Here is a 19,995-nt window from a genome sequence, read left to right as displayed (position 1 = left end):
CTTTCTAATTGCCGAAAATGTGATAAACAGTATGGCAACGCTTTGGCAATGGCGGCTAAACGATAGACAAGTGGTAATCGACATCGACTTGAATAGCTTTGAGTTTTATTCGCAATAAAAAATTACGGTTGTGATATAAATTATTTTATTGGCAAACTGTTGGATACATAAAGTGAATGTTTATTGCATAAATATAGCAGAAGTGCAGACTTTTATCGTCTACTCGTAGTGCAGACGCCGCTTGGGTGCTGCTCTTATGACAGTCTTAAGCGGCGTCTTCGTCTGCACCGGCTTCGATCGTGCCGCGTATTCTTCGGCAATAGCTGTGCGCCACTTCTCGACCAAGGAGTCGGGTGCACCACTTTGTCGTAGTGGCGTCTCGCGAGTAATGGGAAAAGTGGCGATGGCCATTGGTACATCGCTGTAGTCGTAGTCATCGATGCTAAGACGCTCTCCAGCAGCAGAATTGGGTGACTTGATGACCAGCTGATTGCGTGATGGCAACGTAATGCTGAAGGCAGCGGCCTCTTCGGGGGTGACGCCAGCAATAGCTGTGGCTTTGGGCGAAGCCACCGCTAAGCCATTGCGGCCCGAAAGCGCCGTAGCGTGAGGCTTTGAGGATGCTACGCCGCCCTCACCGGCAATGGAGAGACCTGAAGGTAGAAGCAGAGAGAAAGAAAACAGGTAAGCAAGCTACGGTCGAGTGTGCTCGACTGTGAGATACCCGGTACCCATTTTTAGAAACTAACGTGTTTTAAGCTAACATTTCCGTTAACAGAGCTTCTAAGCTTAACATTGCAGTCGTATAAAAATATGTTTAATTTACAGAATTGGTAAATGTTAATTAACAGAGCTGTTAAATTAACCGATCAGACTTAAGAGCTTATAGCATAATAAATTGCCAGTTTAATAACTTCCAATTTTATTATCCTATCGTCATCAAATTCTTTGAAATTATTTATGTGTCTATTAAAATTTTATACTGCAGCTCTAAAATTTGGCAGGTGTGGCTAAATTGTAAAACAAACTTGATCTGCGTTCAAATATGCCAACTGTAGCTCACTCTCTTTGCACTACATGTTAAATACATTTCCTTTTGGTTCTTCTACCCTATGGGTAACGGGTTTACATAGATTAAGATTTCTACACACTCACCCACTGGCTTGGCTTCCGCCACGGCAGCATCTTTTTTGGGTACCATCACAGCCACACTATCGTTGACGTCCTCGTAGGGGTCATCGCTGGGTGGCAAGAACTCTTCGAGCTGTTGCTCTGTGACTTCCTCCAGCTTTTGTTCATCAATCTTTTGATCCGCTGGGTTATTGGCTTCCAGTCCCAAATTCGAGGGTTGCTTCTGTGGCCCATTACCGAAAAGTTCCGGTTGCAAAAGCACACTAAAGTCCTTGATTTGTCCAGTTTGCTGGAGTAGCGCCAATGCAGTGGCCGCTTGTCCTAACTCCAGCAAACTATTCGCATAGACCTTGTTATCTTCTTCACTAAAGGAACCCTTGCGTTTAGCCAACTCCTGTATGGCAACAAGACGTGCGGCTGCTTCTTGGATTCTGTTGAAATTGCTGCCGCTGGCAGAGATCGTGGTGCTGCTGACACCCCCATTATCATTGGCAATAGATTCGATGCTGGCTGCCGATATAGTGATGGTATCATCTGAATCCCGGGGAAGACCACGAACTTGCGGCACTTGACGCTGCTGGGGACGCAGCTGCAGCAATTGACCGCTCCAGCCGCCGTAGTATGGCAATTGTTCCTCAAAGATCAGTGGACCTGACCTGTGTCTAGGGAATTGCAGGGTGCAAAAAGTTTGGTTATAGTATAGGTGGTGCTATGTGTGGATGAAGTTTGGCTTTTTTGTTTTGCCTGTACAAATTGTGGAGCTGTGCGTGAAGGAGCGTGGTTTATATAGACAAAGCATTGGGATAGTGGATACAAAGTGCTACATAGATATTAGACAAAGCAAGATAGTCTACAAAAAACTTTATTTACAAACTAAAAGGATGACACTTGGTTTTCGGGCTCATAGGAACACACATTGAATATCTACACTACAAAACTACTTAGCTGGACTCGGTGTAAAGGCATCGTTGTCAATTGAACAAATCCAGCTCCAAGTCGGCCGCTGCATGAGCTTTGCCACCGACACCCGCAATGGCCACCGACTCGGGATTGAAGTACACATTCGTGGGCACTCCCTTCTTGAGCAGTGCCTTCGAAATGGGCGTGGAAATGGCAGTGCCACCATTACCCACCACAGCCTTGGAATGTGGTTCGAGTATTAGCGCCGCTTGCTTGCGTGCCTGAATGGCCTTGGCCTGTGTGGGACTGTAGGGCAGAAAGAAGGTGCCAAAGGGTATCTGTGGAAAGTTGTTGGAGTTGGTGCTGGTGCGTCCGGTGGCCTCCACTTTGACTGGCGTGCGCAATTTGCTGTTGCTGCTTCCCTTGCGCAATTTAGCTGGTTTAGCTTTGGGTTTCTTCAATTGAGCAGAACTTCCAGTTATTTGACTTGAAATTACATGCTTGCCAGGCACTGCGACAATCTCCTCGATCACGTAATTTGAATTGATGCGGCTGACAGCTGCCCGCAAACGTTCATCGCTTTGCAGATCGTTTGTCGCTGGGGTTTGTGTCTTGGCTTGCAGCTTTTGCAGTGTTTCAATGGTATCCACTTCATCTTCAACATCATCATCCACTTCGGCTGTGGTTGTGGGCTTGACTGTGCTGGTTGTTGTACTTGCTGTTGTTGCGACGGCGGGTGCAACAGATGGCGCCACATATGCGAGTGGTAGACTGTAGGCGGCGTAGTATGGTGAATTGATCAGTAAGAGGTTGCCGTGTGTTGTGGTGGCTTGCAGCGCACCGTATGGACTGAGAACACCAAGCGCAGCTTGTGGAACTTGTTGTGGCTGTTGTGGAACTTGATTCACCTCAGGCGCAGTGAGTTTCTCGGGCTGCGGTTGTTGAGCTGCCAAGTAGGCGCCATAAGGAGTCACAAGTTTGGCTGCTTCCTTAGGTTGTTCAGCTGTTAATTTCTCAGCTGCTGGCTGGGCGGGGGCAGCTGGTGCAGCAAAGCTGGCGAATTGTTGAAGTGGACTGCGCAACGGCCATGTCTCAAAGCTTGTGGTTTGCCAGTACGTGCCCGCACTTGGGTAATGGATGGAATTAGGGATTTAATTGTGTGGAGGATAGCAGATGCCATAGGAGAAGTGCGAGAGAGAGAGAGTTAAGGGATAGAGCAGTCAGTTAGTGTCATAATATTTACAGCTCAAATTGTGTCTAGTTTTTAGTTGAGTACAGAGATTAGTGCATGCAAAAGGTGTTAGTGGGCGTGGTACCGTTAACTAAACTAGTATATGTACAGCGATGAAGATAGAGATGAGGGCAATGCACAAAAAATTACAAATTACAAACATTTATTACGAATACACTTAAGCGCTATACAAAAATACTAACAGTCATTAGGTTTAAATCGAACATAGCAAACTACAGCTCCCCCCTTTTCTTTTTTCAAAGTGTCTGGCAACTCTCGCAGCTCGATAAGCGATAGTTATCGAACGCTTAGGCGCGCCATTTGAATTCACTAGTTAATCAAGGGACTGAGACTTATGTGAGCCTCAAAACTCCTGCTCCTGTTCCTCGTCGTCTGTTTCCAGCTCCTGCTCCATACCCGTGGCAGGTGCATAGTAGACAGTCGGCCCCGTGGCCACCACTTTGCCCTCACGCGGAAAACTGCGCGCCTCCACATCGGTGCGCTGCAGTGCATCCTTTAAATCGACATCGGCTGGTATAGATATAACCTTGGCACCCGGCCCAGCAATGGTCAGACTGCGTGGATGGGTCAAAGCATACCCGCCGGGACCCACAATCGCAGTGCCACCGCTGCCTGCGGTGGCCACGCCCCCTGGTCCCGCAATGGCAATACCACCCTTGCGCACCTTTAAGCGCTGAATGATGATGCCGCCCTCGCGCAGCGCCTGCTTCTGTGTGCCCTGATGCGCAGTGGCCACCGTGCCAATGGTTTCCATCAGTGGCGACTTGTGCGCCTTGTGGGCAAAAAGCAGATGCTTCTCCGAGGCAGCGCTGCTATCGCGTTCGGCAGCAGTGTTCTCTAGGGTATCAATGTTGCTGTCGCCATCGCCACCGCCCTCTTGTTCATCATCCCATTTGTAGTCGGCGTCCTCTAAAGTGGATGCGCTGCTCTTGTTGGGAACGGACTGCAGACTGCCGATGATAGCTGGTGCGGCATTTGCTCCTGGCGAGCGGAAGGGCAACTTGAAGATGTTCTGGAAAGCGTTCTTAATGGCCACCGAGGTGTGGTTTTGCATCTCGGCGAGATTCACTCCGGGCACGCGGAAACCCGTCAAGCGATTGCGATTGGGCAAAAGTCCACCAGCTGGTGGCAAGGTGGAGCTAACGCTTGGTGCAGCTGTGATCTTGGGAGCTGTTGTGGTAGCTGCCACAGTGGGCAGACTTTGTGCACCTTCCTTGGCTGCGATGCGCATTGGTTTCGTGGTCTGATTGACTGCGTTGATGCGCTTGCGATTGCTTGGATCTTGCACCACGCTGACGGGAATGCGTTGCGGTTGCGGCTTCTGTTTATTCGTTAGCTTCTCACGCGAATCCAAACGCTGCTCTTTGCTGACAGTCGGTGCTCTCGTGGTGCTCGGAGTGGTGCTTGTGGCAATTGTTGTGGTTGTGTTTGGGCCACGCTTGGGCGTGCCATCGTCGTTGAAGGCCAACTCGCGGGGCAAGAAGAACAAGTGGTATTTGGGCGTGCTCTTGCCCTGTTTCTTTGCTGACTTTGCCTTGCCATAGAAGCTGTCCACATCGCCAATGATCTTGTAGCCCTTCACACGATACTCTTCCGGTGCATGATCGCGAAGATATTGTTCCTTGTTCTGCTTGTAAAGATGCACGGGTATCACAAAGTGGGCGGGCAACTGTTGTGCCTCCTGCTCTGAAGTTGGCTGTGGCACTTGCACTTGATTGGGTCGAAAGACGAGTTGTTGTTGTTTTTGCTGGGAAGGAGGAGGCGAGGATGGAGACGATGCTGACAACGGAGGCGGCACATTGAAGGCAGTTCTTGTTAGCTTCACAGCGCGTATCGAAGGCTCCAGCAGCGTTTGCCCGTTGCTGCCAGAGAAATGATGCTGCTGGGCGTGGAAGGGCGATTGCGGTAGCTTGGGGAATAGATATTGACTGGAGTCGAGTATGGGCGGAAGTTTTGGCTGTTCGGGCTTCTTCTTCACGTAGCCAAAGGCCTCATTCACTTTGGCGATCTGGTCGAGAATGCGCTGGGCCTCATCCGCTTTGTTGGATGTTGTGGGCGCCACCACATTCGGATCAAACTCTTCGGGAAATTTGATGAGTCTTTGCTTTAGAATTCTGCAAACGAAACGTTTAGGTTTTTGTTTTTGGTCTCTTGGCATTGGCATTCGAGTATGTAATTAGTAAACTAATTTAAAGAGTTGTAACTAAATGAGCGAGACACAGCAAATGCGATAGAAAGAGAGAGAGAGAGAGACATATAGTGATAGAGTAAAAGAGAGCGAGAGCGATAGAGAGGCTTAGTCACAAAAGTTGTAATGTTTTTGGTTTTAGTCACAAAATTCTAAACGCGTGCTGTAAATTTTCTACCGGGGAACGAGCATGGGGATTACGACACACAGTCACAACTCAAGGCAAGGCAAGGCACGAGGATTTGGGGGGGTTAATAAAATGTGCTGAAAGCGTCAAGCTACTTACTCAATGCCAGCTGTGCTTTGGCCTGCGGTCAGAGTGGCCAGCAAGAGTGCCGAAAGCTGAAAGAGAAATTAATAAAGAAATTTACAGTCAATTTGTGATGCTCTTATCGTTAATTTTAAACGCTTTCTGAGGGTGTGGAAAGTGTTTAAGAATGCTTAACAAATGCGATATTCTATTATTGCATTTGTTTCAAGTTGAAGTATTCCCTTTTGTTATTTTTATTATTATTACTCTTCTTTCTTAAGTTGAATTGAGAAGGGTTTGCATAGAAAGAATTGTGTTCTTATTGTACTTTGTGTATTTGGTATTGTCTTGTTATAGTGTGACGAAATTTCCAATAAATGGAACTATTTTATCGTCTAGCTACCGTTTGATCTGATACAAACTATTCTTTAAAAACTTAAGGTATTTGGGAGAAGTGTGGTACAAAATTTGTGTATCGAATAGTCTTGTAAGTAAGCTATAGAATGAAAATTTAAATTTAGTACAAAAACTTTATCCCTTCTTTAACCAAAAGAATTTAAGAAATTTAAGGCTTTTCTTTAATATTGTTAATTAATTGGTTATTAACTTGTATCAAAGAGCCCGCATGATGCCAAGGTCTAAGAATGCGGTCAAGCGACAAATTGAAAGCCTTTCTCTGAAGCTTGAGAGCATTTGCATAATACTCGTATCACAAGCATGAGTTGAAAAGTGAGAGCCAAGCCCATTTTGGCGACAAGTACTTTTCAGCTTTTCACTTCAACGCATCATCAACATCATCATCATCATCATCGGCCTCGTCATCGTCATCATCGTAAAGAACCAGAACAATAATCTGAACTCGAAATAACGTACACGAGCCGAAGCGAAATTCAAGCAAATATTTGCTCAGTTTCTTTTGCAAAATCAATATTGACGCAACAATCGCGAGCCAGAGACGGAGTCGGAGACTGAGGCCTGTCTGGAAACCGTTAGCTTGGCACCCGCTAAACAGCCTCCAACAGCACGCCCATCTATCAAAGCTCGTAATGTCACTGAGAGCTGTGTGCGCCACCAAATGTCATTGACCCTGTGAGACACAAAACTGAAATTCTCAGCCTCAGTCTGCCTAAGCCACGTTTTGGAGCAGCGGCAACAGCAGCTGGTGGCAAAGTTCTTGTATTTGCAAGTTGTCTTGCATCCAGTTTCCAGAGATGTATTTCCCTCAGCTTTCTTTTGTCTTTTGTCACTAATTTATTATACATATTTATTATTTGCTCTTTGGGTGTGTTTCAAGCCAAACAACATAAACTGGGTTAATGTTATCCAATGCAAATGAACAAATGAAACGCCAGAGTTCTAAATTATTGATAGATTTTTCGTAATTTGAAGCAGAGCTGCAGCTGTGCGGTAAACATGTCTATTAAATTACGATTGATGATATTACGGTACACTCCTCAAGAGAGTGTGGGTTTCTTCTTTTTATTGATTTATCGTCGTATGCAATCCAATTTGTTGAACTTTTTTATGTCTTCGAAAACTAGACAATGTGATGCGATTGTTTTTTTTTTTATAGTTTTCTCGAACTGCTCCCCAAGAACTTTATGTGGCAATGTCATTTATCATGGCATACGCATGACTTTTACACGTTGCCAGCATATTAATTTCAGCGCAATGAAGTCATAATTATAAGCAATTTTTTTTGGGCTTTTAATAAATTCGTGGCGGACGTTGACGCAGTTCTACTTTTAAGGGCGAGCCTAGAGAACATGAATAATGCAAGCTGATACTTTTCACTTTTCAATAAATAATCATAAGTAACAGCACGTCTCAATTATCTATTATATTTTCAGTATTGTTACTTATCCCCATAATCCTTAGGCCACAAAGCGCTTAATTATTCCACTTTTGTAAATTGATTTCTCAGAAAGTTCTATAATAATCGCCGCATATGCAAATCTGACCAACACAAAGTGAACGCTAAACTGGCCAAGAGCCAATTCCAATTCCAGTCTCAGACTCAGTCCCAAATCGGAGAACCAGAAACAGAAGCAGAACTTTACGCAGTGAAAGTTCAGTGTTGGGGCAAAAATATTAAATGCGAAAGACTTAAGGCACGAACTTGCGCCAGTTAATGCCTTTAAATGCGAAAGACTTAAGGCACGAACTTGCGCCACTTAATGAGTTCAACAACAAGCTGGACAATAAATGATTAATTGCGGTCACACACATGGAAATTTTAACTAGTTTCACATTAATTATGGTTTATATATATATTAAGTAATTTTTTATGTTTACTTAAAACATCTTTTAATTTTCATTTATAAATATTTTGCTTATATTTTAATTTTCGTTTATTTAGTTTTTTGTGTTTTATGTTTACTTACAATGAATAGACGCATTTTGCTTTTTAAAGTTTTTAACGCTGCTTCGTTTGTCCTTGGCCAATATCCTTGAACTGCGAACGAGACAAAATTCACGCTTGTTATCACGCGTAGACACAACAAGAACGAGGAGTAGAACAACGACAATCCTGTCGCATTTTATAATTGAAATTTAATTCGTTTTTTATTGCTTGTTTCACTGTTCAGATTACCACTGCTACAACAACTACAAAGTCACACAACAACACAAAAACACTCACGCACCTTTTTGTTTTTTAGAACCCAACCAGGCAACGACTGAAGATGAACTGATTCGTGCCCGTGGCCAGCGTGTCGGCTTTATAACATTTCCATTAGTCAAGCGTCAGCAAAGCAAAGCAGCAAAGAAATGCCCAACCTGACCCACGACAGTTGTAAAAGAGAAAGACAGCGAACGCCAGAGAAAGAGAGAGAGAGAGAGAGAGAGAGACGAATGAGAAATCAGGTAAGAGAGAATGCTTTAAGAGAAACTCAGCGTTGGGGGCACGTACGCAATGCTTGCGCCTTGACTAAGCTCTTATCACTTGGCGGGCATCAAAAATCCCGCGCTCTCATTTAACCAACAACGAAAAACCACCCAAAAATTGACATTCATGGATCAGTTTGGCACTTTGTCTGATTAAAATCATGTCTCTATTATGTTAGATGAGCACCAAAATGAATCACGTTTTATTTTGTTTGCCTTTTTTTTCGCAAACACTCTTGGGAACTTGTCGAGGCGTTGACAGCGCCCCTTTTGGCGGCCTCGCAGCCTGCTGCTGACATTGATTAATTAATTGAAAGTTTATTGGCAGCGAGGCAATTACAAGTGTATTGGCAGAACGAAAGACCTAAGACACGAAAGTGTGTGGGAAGCAGAATACTCGAGTTCTATGACAGTTTAGAACATTAAATTGGCTGTTGTGGTGGGCCCCAAGCAAAACGAATTGCCAATTGAAACAAGACATAAGCCTCAACATAAAAGACTTAAGGCACGAACTCGATTCAATTGAACAACTCAACTTAACTCACAGCAACAGCAGCAGCAGCAGCGTAATTGACATGACAAAAAGCGTAAGAAAACGAGAAGAAAAAGAAAAGCTAATGAAAAAAAGTCAGCAGCATAAAAAATGATATTTAAATTTAGCCTACTTCACTTGAGCTTGAGAACTCGTTAGAAAGTTTAAAGTCCTCAGTCCAATGCGCCCTTAATCTCAATTTCAATTGAATTATATGTAAGTTCTTGTGTTTCGCTTAGCTTTGCTATTTTTTTTCCTTTTCAGATCTTAATCTCTTAAGCTGCTTCGCAACTTGAGAACGCTCGTTTTTTAGTGACCCTTGCTACCGTGTAGTCTGGGAGGTTCAACTCGTTGTAGTCGAAACAGCAAATCAATAAGATTACCTACAAGATTTATGGTTTCAACTGGTCATCATGCGCTGGGCCGCATACTAAGTGTAGAGCAGAAATTCCAAAATAAAACACGCGAAGCAGGCAGCAGGCACACTTTGAATGGCATTAATTGAAAGTCGACAAATCGATGCAACAACAATCGAATCAAGTAGGCACAAGCCTAGCTTCGTTCAGTTACAGAAGTGCAAACCGAAACCTTGAAACCTATTTTTATATATAAATAACCGACTGAGCAACAACAACAAACATACACGGAACTGGGACTGAGTTTGGTGATGGTGATGGTGATGTTGCTCTTGATGGCTGATTTAGCCTCCATGCCTGTGACCTTCACTGAGTGCATCAGGAACAGCATCAGCAGCAGACTTAACTTAAACCGTTGTTTAAGGCACATAACTGGATCTCCCGACCGTTCCCTCACTCAAAACACTGATATTCTGTTCTGTTCTGTTCTTGTTCTGCTCTTTTTTTTTGCTCCCCATAATAAATGTTATTTGCGGTTAATGCCAGGCATTACTTATGCAATTATGCCAACCCAATTATGCAGCTGCCTACCTCAGCTATCCAGCTACTCAGTTGTATTCCCAAGCGTGAGGCGCTAGACAAATAGTAGAGTATCTTGACTGAGAAATTGCCCCTGAGAATGAGCCTAAAAAGCGTCCAATTGATGTCAAAAGTTTAGTTTAAAATGCACTTACAAAGAGTTATGCGAGTGTTTAATAAAGTACGTAACTATATTGACAGATTTTTCTACTTACAATTCAGTGATAGAGTTCATTAATATTCATTAAATCAGAACGTATTTTGTATCAGTTCATTATACTAGTCCGATCAAGTACGTGTAGGAATATGTACTTAAGATATTGTGCGTAACTGGTTGGATTGTGGAGCCCATTAAAATGCCATTAATTTAAATTTAATCGACATTTTATTGCCTTAAAAACATTACATGGATTCTTTGCTGTGTTTTTGTGTTGAATGAAAAGATGAGTCAAAGTAATGGCATGCATTTACTTAATGCATATTAAGCTGTAAAGATGCTAAAGACTTTCTACTGTATGAATATAAATTTAATTCCAATAAATAGTATTGCTTATTTTCATTGTTTATTTTCATTTTATGTACGTCACAGATAAGGCAATAGGAAAGATTTGATAGAGATTAAATATTATTATATTAAATATTCATTATCATCCATTCAGCTTCTTATATGCACATTTTTATTAAATTGAGGTTTTTTATAACAACGAATAATTTCATATTAAAAACAATTTGAGAAAGTCTACTGAAAAATATTAATCAATCTGAAAAAAGTTGTAGTTAGTTGTTGTAATTTTATTGATTTATGTACATATATATTTTGTTTTGTCATATTTATTATAGTAGCTGTTAATGTTACAATATTGATTTATTCTTTTTCTGGTTGTTTTTATCATATTATTCATTTTATAGATATGGAAACAATACAAATAAAGAATGTAATCTTCTTTTGGCCTTTTCAGCTGTTAGCGTATTCTCATCTTCGTCTTGCCCTAGCTAACTGTTCTGCTTTCGATATCTGGCTCGGAAGAGCGTCTCAAAGAAAGTTGTCAACTGGTTGAAACGGCATTTAAAATGAAAACTTCTGAAGTGAATTTTATAGCCTACAATTTAATTACAAAGAGTGAAAACCTTGTTTTATTTCTTGACCAGCCTCGAAAATAGCCAAAAAAAAAAAATGTTGCAGCAATCATTTGAATAAAGTTTTTTTTTTTTGCTATGGCAATAAAAAATATTGTTTATGTTTTGAATTTGGGCATTTTGTTGTTGTTGTTAATATTACTTGTTGTACTTGTTTTTTGAGTTTTGGCTTTTTTGGTTTTTGGCACATTTTCTTATTTAGGCCACGTGAGTGTGGCCAAGGCTTCGCGTTTCGTTTCATTCCGTTCGATACGAAATTATTTGGCAAGTTCGCGCACGCAGCGCACATTTCAAATTTTAAACGCGCGCCCTCGCAGTCAACAACAGCAACAACAGCAACAATAACAACAATAGCTACAACAAAGACAAAGACAAAATTGAAGAAGTTGCCTCCATTTGACTCGGATGCACCTGCCGAACAGCATAACAAATTTTTGTTTTTGCTCGATTTGTAAATTTGTTGTTGCTGCTTTAATTTGAGTTGGTCAGTCCCGTTGAGCCCATTTAATGTTCCGCAAATCAATTAAGGCATTATAAAATACATAAATCGTTCAAATTATTGGGCCAAAGCACGCGCCACTCGCTCATTCAGTAGCCGCATATTTGTGTTCGAATTAGATTTATTGGGCAATCCTCGCTTAGCTGGTTATGCTTCAAATACTTCAAGTGCTCTTCCTATTTCACATTGGTCAAAACTTGTGTCAAACTTGAAACTCTATGAATTCCCTTGAGCATTTGCATTTGCATTTGCACTTTGTCCCTGGCAGTGTGAAGACATTCACTTCCCATGCACATTTTTTATGGGCTTTTAATAGTCTCCAACTTTTGTGGGGAATCTGAGTTTTTTTTTTTTGGCTTTTTTCAATTTGTTTAATACAATTTATTTTACGTGAAGGTATGCTTCTTATTTTTGAAACTAAGCTAAAGCAACTTGTAGTTAAAGAAATGTTAAGTTAAGAATATTACTTTCACTTATTGCAAAAGCTTAGAAAATTTAATTTAATGTGACTTTTCAATGACTATTTGAAGGGCTATTTAATGACATTTGTCAATTTATTTTAACTTTATGATGCTAAAATAGAAGATACTTTATTTAAATTATTTTGGAAAATTGATATTCAGTTTGTTTCTACAAAAATATGCCCTAAACAAGTAAGAAAGTTTCAGACGAGTGTCCTCGACTGTAAGATACTCGCTAATCCATTTTAAGTAACAGCGAAATGGTACAATATTATTCTAAAAGTATACCAAATTAATATACCGAAAAATACTTAAATATACCCAATACTATATTTGCTATAATATTATGTTCAAAATATACCATAGAATACAATATATACCAGATTGCCAACCTAGAACTTCTACCCTATGGGTATATTTCTTTGTTATATCGTTTGTTAATTAGGCTTTAATTTTAAGGTACTTTATTTCAAGATATTTTTGAATAGAGTTAACACTTATTTTCTCACAAGCACAAATATAACAAGCTCTTTTAAATTGTATTTCATTGAAAACTTATTCGTACTGTTAATGCTGCGTTGGCTTGGCCAAATTTCCTCCCATCACCACGAATCCAATGCCTGCGCCTGCCTTGTAGCTCAGCTCATGGTAACCGGCATCATCGTAGTAGGAATACTTGCCCAAAACATGACCCGCTGCATCCGTGTGCTGAGTGTGCGTCATTTGTGGCGTATTGAGGTTGATATTGTAGCTTGGTTGACTGCTAGCTACAGTTGGTGTTGCAATTGGAGCTGCAATTGATGCTGCATGTGTTGCTGCAATTGGAGCTGCAATAAGTGCTGCTTGTGGTGGGGCACTGATCACTTGTTGTGCTGGTGGCGTCCAGCCCCATTGATGACGCCTTGAGTTGCCTGCTCCCAGATTCCTGGCAACTGTATAAGGCCAAATCTGTTGCTGAGGAAGCTGCTCGTAGTTGGGCGACAGTTGATGATGAGCACTTCCTCGCTCGTCTGTGTTGTACTCATAGTGCTGACCATTGAACTCCATGTAGACATGTGCAGCGGACACCAACTGCCGGAAGCAGCAACAGCAGGAGAAGGCGACAAACCAGAGCAGCAACGAGTAACACTTCATCTTGCAGACTGAAGCGGTAGTTTCTCACGTTATCAGTTTTATAGGGAAACCAAAGGCGACCACAAGTAAAACATGCCACTTGCAGCATATTGAATAACTGCAACTTTGTTTTGTACCAAGCAGTTAAGGGGTAGAAGTGTTTGATGGGATTTAAGTTATATTTTGAGATAAATACTTGTTTGTACTTGTCGAAATTCTGAAATCGATACCATTATCTTGTTATGTTTGTTCTATCCATTCATTTTATCAACTCGATCTCACTAGTCTATAATAATAATAAAAATATTTTGACCCTTCTGTCGTATTTGGAGTTGATTTAAATTTTTTTTTGCACTGTCTACAAAATGTAAAAATGTAGAATTTATAGCAACAAGTTCATTTTAGAATATTGATCTCTTTTTAAAAGATTTTCGTATGAACTTTTATGAGAAATTTATGGTAATAGAAGTTTGAGTTATGAACAGCCCAAACATATGGTTGATAGTCAATCAATTAGTAAACTATCTCTTCCTTTGGGATGTGTGCTGATAAGTAAGGCAGTTAATCAGTCAATCAAATAGGATAACCAATTTTATTCATTCGCGATTTCAACTTTGAGGTCATAGACAACAGCTCGTCCGTAGTCTACTAATTATTATTATTATGTGTAGGTAAACGATCCTATTGAATCTTTTGTGTCCCCTTCTGAGCACAGTTACTTGATCAACCCAATTACTTGTATGAATTTAAGAATATTGTTCGGGTTCAGGCTTGCTTTGGAGCAACTCTACTTAACACACCAATATTATCTATGATTTATATCGGGTATCCCCACGTCGAACATGATCGAATGCACTTTTGTTACATGATTAATACACTCGTGTATTTGGCATAAATACTGTTACAATTGAGCAGAGGTTAACCGCAGCCGGTTAACCCCGTTAAGAGTCGCTTACAACTAGACGCTTATGGACTACGAACTACAACTACCAAGTGTAAGGGTGTTTGCCCAGCTCTAATGCTCCCTGGAGGCGCTCAGCTCGGCAATCTCGTCCTGGCGCAACGCCTCCGATGGCGACAAGTTGACACGTCCGCCGAGTGGCACCAGATCGATGTTCTGCACATGGGCGCGCACACTTTGTCCCGGCGGGAGTCCCACATACCATTTGCCCACATTGCGGATGACCGTGGAGTCACGATGTCGCTGAACCCACTCGCGATCCCTGTCGATCTCCAGTATGCGATGATTGGCGGTGACCAACGGTGGCAGCGAACTGCCCACATCATCATCGTTCAGATTGTAGTTGTCTCCTGGGCCGCTGCCGCTGCTGCTGCCGCTTCCGGTTGGTGGCAAGTAGCCGCTCTCTGAGGAGCCGCCGTCACCGCTGAAGCGATTGCGATTCCTAGAGCCGCTGGCATTGAGACCGGTTGAGCCACCGCGATTTCTGTTGCCCGAGGAGCCTCCTCCCCTGCTGCCTGACCCAGCGCTTCCTCCTCTGCTGCCCCCTGAACCGTTTCCTCCCCTACTTCCACCTCCTCCGCCACTGACACCGCCTCTGCTTCCACCACTAGCACCTCCTCCACTTCCGCCACCTCCACCTCCACTTCCTCCTCCTCCTCCGCTTCCACCCCCATACCTTGTGCTGCCTCTTTGTCCTCCGCCCGCTGCATAGCCCCTTCGATCTTCCTTGCCACGCGACGCACTAGCGCTGCCCCCCGAGCTGCCGCTCAGCTCAAAGTCTTCATTATTGCCACCTCCATTCCCATCTCCATTTCCATTTCCTATGCCATTATCCTCTTCATCCACATCATCGCTGGCTGCAGCTGCGTCTTCATCTATTCCACCGCCCGCTGGCCTCAGGTAATCCTTGCCACCAGTGCGTCCCCTGCCCCCTGTAGCTCCTCCAGCGCCACCCGCTCCACTTGGCCCAGAGCCAGAACCAGAGGCAGAGGATGCACCACCTCCACTACCAGCTCCACTTACGCCACCTAAACCTCCACCTGCACCTCTGCCAAAGTCATTGGCCAATCGGAAATCCGTGTCACTCAAGCGAAAGTCCGCCACAGAAGGATTTATGTGCGTTCCAGGTCCCACACGATTGTGTACCACGCGATAACCAATCCCGGCACCCGCTATATACTCCACAGTACGTTGCACGCCTTTATCATCGAGGAAGGAGTAAGTGCCACGCACCAAACCATCTGGAGCTCGACTCTCGGCACGTCGATGATCGGGACCAGCTGCGATGAGTTTGTAAGTGCCGCCGGGACCTCGTTGCACGGACATCTTACCGCGTGTCTTAGGATGTGCCTTGTACAGCGGACTGGAGTAACCAACTATGGCGGGATTGTCGGGCACAGCGTTGGAGATCTCGAAGCCAGTGCCAGCGCCAGCAGCATAGCGTACGCTGTGTCGTTCGCCCACATCGTCCACATAGGAGTAGAGACCTGATAAGGAGCAAGGAAGCTTGAGTAACTTCCTAGTTAAAACTTTAAACTTGCCTCTAATGCGATTGCTGGCATCGTTTTCCTCGCTGCGCGATTGATCCGGCGTGCGAAACTTGAAGCTGTAGGAGGGATCATCGTAGGGATCCGCAAGCGGATCATCGGGACTACCACGTGGACGTACCGGATACTGAGCCAGGTCCATTTTGCGATGTATCTTCGGTCCATTCACGCGAAAGCTGGGCAATGAGAGGCGAGAGAGATTAAGAGGGATAACGAGATAGAGTGTGGGATTAATTAGCTGCTGAGCTGACTAATTGCGGTGGGAAAGTTTCTGTGGAGATTGGGTAACTGCGGATACTGTCGACTGTTAAAATCGCTCGCCAGCTGACAGCACAATTCTAATGCTATCTGATGATCTCGCACGTCATTGCCTCATCTCAAGTACTTCTATTCCTTCATTTGGAGAAAACTTTAATCTATTGTGTTTGACTGTGGGATACCCGAAGTTGACGAGGTATTTTTAATATACATTGTTATGTATACATTTTTAACTTACAATGGCAATTAATTTATTTGATTGGAAGCTGCAGAACTGGGCGTGGTCAAATGCTATACAAACTTCATTTACATAATAGAATATTACAAGCAAATTTGTTTGCTCGATCCCTGGTAGCTTTCAAGATTTGTGTCTTTAAAGATGTACAGACAGCCAGACGGAATAGTGAAATTTTTCTTCCTTAGCGAACAACTCTATTAAGGGAACCTCTCCTTCAGTCGTAGACTTTTTGTGTAATGCATTTTTATTATACAATTTTTAAATAAAATTTTTTCTATTTTGCTTTAAAAAATAATACATAAAGTTTTTTCTTTCTTCATCTTGAAAGTTTTTTGTCTTATTAAGCTCATAACTTATTTCTGCGATTCCTGATGCTTATCAATAAGTTAACAATTTTCTTTTTCTTTTCCCCTCTTAATTCATATTAACAAATTGTTCCTTAGTCATTCCTTAGACCCTTCTACCCTTCTTTATTTACCGGGTATATTTAAGCGACTTTTTATCTAGTGCTTTGCATCTTAATGAATTTTCCAGCTATACACACACGCAATTTGTTAACAGCTTTGCGTTTTCCCAACTACCGGAGATTGCAACAACAACAACAATAACAAAACAACATTCGAAATTGAATCTAATCGAAAACCTACAAACAACTACAACAACAGTAGCTACAACGTTTAGGCAATAAAAACAGTTGCTCCCTCAGCTACTTATTTCCTCTCTCTCTGTCGCTTCGTTTCGCCCTCCTCCCAGTTGGCATGTGTTAGAACCGTCTCGACTTTAAGTTTTTGACTGCCAGCCACGCTTCAGTGGCGCTCTTGGTACTTTGGCGCCCCAGCTCTGCCGTAGCGTTGATATATGAGCTCGGCGGAAGACGAACCGAACAGATAACTCACTTGGCTACCGCACTTTACTCAACCAGCGTTTTCGTTAAAGGGCTTTGCATGCCCTGTAATAATTGAATGTTCTTGGGTATGCTTTACATAAAAAGTCTTCTGACTTCATTTTTATGTATAGTATCCACGAACTTACAAAACAGCATCTTTTGTGTTAAGTCTTCAGCTACAAAATTTCATTAAAAAAATTTCATTAAAATGCCCCATTTTACTTGTAACTCTAAATTGACATAAGTATGTATTATGGTACGTACATGCTCGTTTCTTAAGGAATAATACAAAATCCTCGCTATATATAATATAATATTCTATGATATGATTTTTAAAAAAGGTGCTTGGTTTTAATTCACAATTTCCTGACCTAACAAGTTAAAATAGTTACGAATCAATACGACAGTCTTGATCACATTTATATCAGCGTATCATATGGTATTTACTAGTTGGAAAATAAAATTAATCTTCTTTATATACTGAAATTTACCCATAGGAATTTCTGCTTTATAATCATTAAAGAGTATCCTTCAGGGTAAGATAAATATAAAGATAATAAGAAATTGTTCTACCAATGAATGTGAAGTAAATAACTGTTAAATCTCTGTTGCTTATAAGCAATAGATTAATTATAAATTAATCTGTTTTTTTTTCAACTCATGACTACCAACCTTCTAGGGCAACTCATAGCCACGAATACTCGATATTACTTGCACTTATTTGTTGGCTGCTCCTTCTGCATTACTCACCCACGTGGTCCGGCTGTGTAGACGGTCTCTTCGATTTGGCCGCTCGCTGGACTACGCGAACCATAACGACCTCGCACAACATTGTCTGGAGTGCCGGAGGCGCTATGATAGTAGCCTCCAATGTCATCATTTGCATGTCTATTCCAAAAGTATCCGAAATGTAATTGCGTGTTGGCCATGCGTGTTAGTGTGTGTGCGTGTGTGTGTGTGTGTTGGGGGAAGAAAGACACATAGAATTACAGTTACTCAGCGAAATGTTTGAGAGAGGAATAGCAGAGCAGCTGCTGCTCCACACTGCGTATACGTATTATTCGCATTGTTGTGCTTGCAAAACGGCGTTAAAAAGGTGTTAAAAACAAAACAAAACGGCAAAAGGAGACGAAGCGTGATGAGGGCAAGGTGTAAAATATTGTTGATTAAATGATTTGTTCATTTTCTTTACGTTGAGCATCGAAAAAATATATTTTAATTTGCTATGCCTGAAGGTGCTAACAACTTAAGTGTTTAACTTTAAGTGAATCATTAGTTGGAAACCATTGGGAAAATTATTTGATGGCATTGTTGATTAAACATGTAAACTAATTGGGATTTGAAGCTTTGCAAAATTTACTGCATTTAGGGTAAGTTAAATGAATTAAGCGCTCGAAACTTTGCAAGAAAAAGAAGAAGAAAAGCTAGATTGAGCTCCTTCAAATATTTAAGGTTTTTCTTATTAGCAACTGTAAAAATATCCTATTTAGTTTTAATATTGTTTAACACAAAAATCCATAAATAAATATCGTATTTATTAAGTTTAAAATCTTTATGTGATTCCGAAGAAAGGACAATATAAATTAGATTGAGCTCTCTCAATTAGTTAAGCCGTTTTTGAGATTGACGATTATGGAGGAAGTCCAGTTTAGTTTAAGCTTTGCTTAACAAAAAAAATCTTCGAGATTCAGTTTGAAGACTAAAGATTTCTACATTTTTGATATATCGAACTTCCCATTAATTTAATATCTAGCTCTTAAAAATATTAAATATTTTTTGACATTTTATTGCAATGAATGTATCTTTATAACTTGGTTGGTAATATTTTATTAGTTCAAATGGATTTAGTTATTTTGAAATTATCACTTTAAATCGTTTTCAAGTCTTTATAGAGTCTGTTGAAAATATGTACACAAAGAGAAAAAAATCTAGATTGAAAAGTTATTTGCCAATATTGATCTACAGTTCTTTCGATCTATAGTATTGTATATTTATTAGCTTTAGATTAATTTTTAATATATATTTTTTTCATTTTGTTTGTAACAAGTTTTGCTTAGTTAAATCACACTAGCAACTTTATACCGAAATTGAAAAGATCCATCTGCGTTGATGGTATTGTATTCAATTTCAGCTAGCACAGGATTATGCAGGAAGCCGAGAAAAGCGCACGAAAAGCTAAGCAGACGCAACATTTCCATTGATTTTCCGTAAAGTGAAAAACCAGTTCGAAGCTGAGTTTGTAACGAATCGAATCGCCAATTAAACGCGCATCCTGCACAGGCACAAACACAATCGAAACGTAAATCAGTGGACACAGTTTTTCGTTAGAGAGTTTTGTTCTTCCAAATGGTTGCAAGATGTTTCGATTGCTTTGGGAACTCGCGACTCCGTGTGGCGGGCGGCAAGAACAACGCGACGTTGACGACTGAATGCGCCAGAGCGTTAGACCTTCGTATTTAAATACGATTCTCAGGCGAGTCAGCGAACGGTAGCCAGGCCAAGCTAGTCTACCAAGCTAAGCCAAGCCAAGTTCGGTTAGATTCGTTCGGTGGCAAACGGCAAACGGCAGCTGCCACTTGTCTCACCTGACCACCCACCAAAGTGGCAGCCACGAAGATGAAACAACATTTGTGTGCAAATTGCGTTACACGAAACTGAGAAAAAAGAGCGAGATGGTGAGAAAGAGAGAGAGAGGGAGAGCTGTAAGCGAGGGCGAGAGGTGAGAGAATTTGTTCTAATGATGGACACGCAAGTGTCTAAAGTTGTAGCTAAACTTGCCACTGCCTCTTGCGGTTGCATCTACTTCGGCTGCTGCTATTTG

The 19,995-nt window shown here is 41.8% G+C and overlaps 3 protein-coding genes across 5 annotated transcripts; all 3 read right to left on the bottom strand.

Moving 5' to 3' along the window:
• Window positions 1–128: 128 nt before the first annotated feature.
• Window positions 129–8,460, bottom strand: LOC117571824 (uncharacterized). Of its 3 annotated transcripts, XM_034254194.2 has the most exons (5): window positions 8,367–8,460; window positions 8,106–8,176; window positions 5,758–5,813; window positions 1,156–1,793; window positions 129–653 (listed from the first exon to the last, which is right to left on the bottom strand). In XM_034254194.2, exons 2-5 carry the CDS (start codon window positions 8,118–8,120, stop codon window positions 220–222), a joined length of 1,143 nt encoding a protein of 380 aa, XP_034110085.1. In that variant the 5' UTR covers window positions 8,121–8,176; window positions 8,367–8,460; the 3' UTR covers window positions 129–219. The 3 variants fall into 3 exon arrangements, with proteins under 3 accessions (XP_034110085.1, XP_051860578.1, XP_051860577.1); XM_052004618.1 differs by lacking the exons at window positions 129–653; window positions 1,156–1,793 and adding an exon at window positions 1,824–3,156; XM_052004617.1 differs by lacking the exons at window positions 129–653; window positions 1,156–1,793 and adding an exon at window positions 3,307–5,397.
• A 3,997-nt stretch (window positions 8,461–12,457) lies between these two features.
• Window positions 12,458–13,300, bottom strand: LOC117572284 (uncharacterized). Its single transcript, XM_034254990.2, has one exon. It carries the CDS (start codon window positions 13,216–13,218, stop codon window positions 12,739–12,741), a length of 480 nt encoding a protein of 159 aa, XP_034110881.2. The 5' UTR covers window positions 13,219–13,300; the 3' UTR covers window positions 12,458–12,738.
• Window positions 13,301–14,117: 817 nt separating this feature from the next.
• Window positions 14,118–19,607, bottom strand: LOC117571667 (fibroin heavy chain). Its single transcript, XM_034253907.2, has 4 exons — window positions 19,257–19,607; window positions 17,925–18,062; window positions 15,787–15,968; window positions 14,118–15,732 (listed from the first exon to the last, which is right to left on the bottom strand). Exons 1-4 carry the CDS (start codon window positions 19,370–19,372, stop codon window positions 14,300–14,302), a joined length of 1,869 nt encoding a protein of 622 aa, XP_034109798.1. The 5' UTR covers window positions 19,373–19,607; the 3' UTR covers window positions 14,118–14,299.
• Between the last annotated feature and the right edge of the window lie 388 nt (window positions 19,608–19,995).

This window comes from Drosophila albomicans, chromosome 3 (assembly GCF_009650485.2).
Source record: "Drosophila albomicans strain 15112-1751.03 chromosome 3, ASM965048v2, whole genome shotgun sequence".
In the NCBI taxonomy this organism is placed as follows: Eukaryota; Metazoa; Arthropoda; class Insecta; order Diptera; family Drosophilidae; genus Drosophila; species Drosophila albomicans.
The sequence above is the reverse complement of the archived record's forward strand: the minus strand, read 5'-3'. Positions and strand labels throughout refer to the sequence as shown.

What these genes read in the sequence shown, in the direction of transcription:
- LOC117571667 (XM_034253907.2), bottom strand. Translation starts at nt 19,372, where the DNA reads ATGGAAATGTTGCGTCTGCTTAGCTTTTCGTGCGCTTTTCTCGGCTTC. An exon ending in TACACAGCCGGACCACGTGG is followed by an intron (nt 15,969 to 17,924) that starts GTGAGTAATGCA and finishes CTCATTGCCCAG; the next exon opens with CTTTCGCGTGAATGGACCGA. An exon ending in TGCCAGCAATCGCATTAGAG is followed by an intron (nt 15,733 to 15,786) that starts GCAAGTTTAAAG and finishes GCTCCTTATCAG; the next exon opens with GTCTCTACTCCTATGTGGAC.
- LOC117571824 (XM_052004617.1), bottom strand. An exon ending in CAAAGCACAGCTGGCATTGA is followed by an intron (nt 5,398 to 5,757) that starts GTAAGTAGCTTG and finishes TTTCGTTTGCAG; the next exon opens with AATTCTAAAGCAAAGACTCA.
- LOC117572284 (XM_034254990.2), bottom strand. Translation starts at nt 13,218, where the DNA reads ATGGAGTTCAATGGTCAGCACTATGAGTACAACACAGACGAGCGAGGA.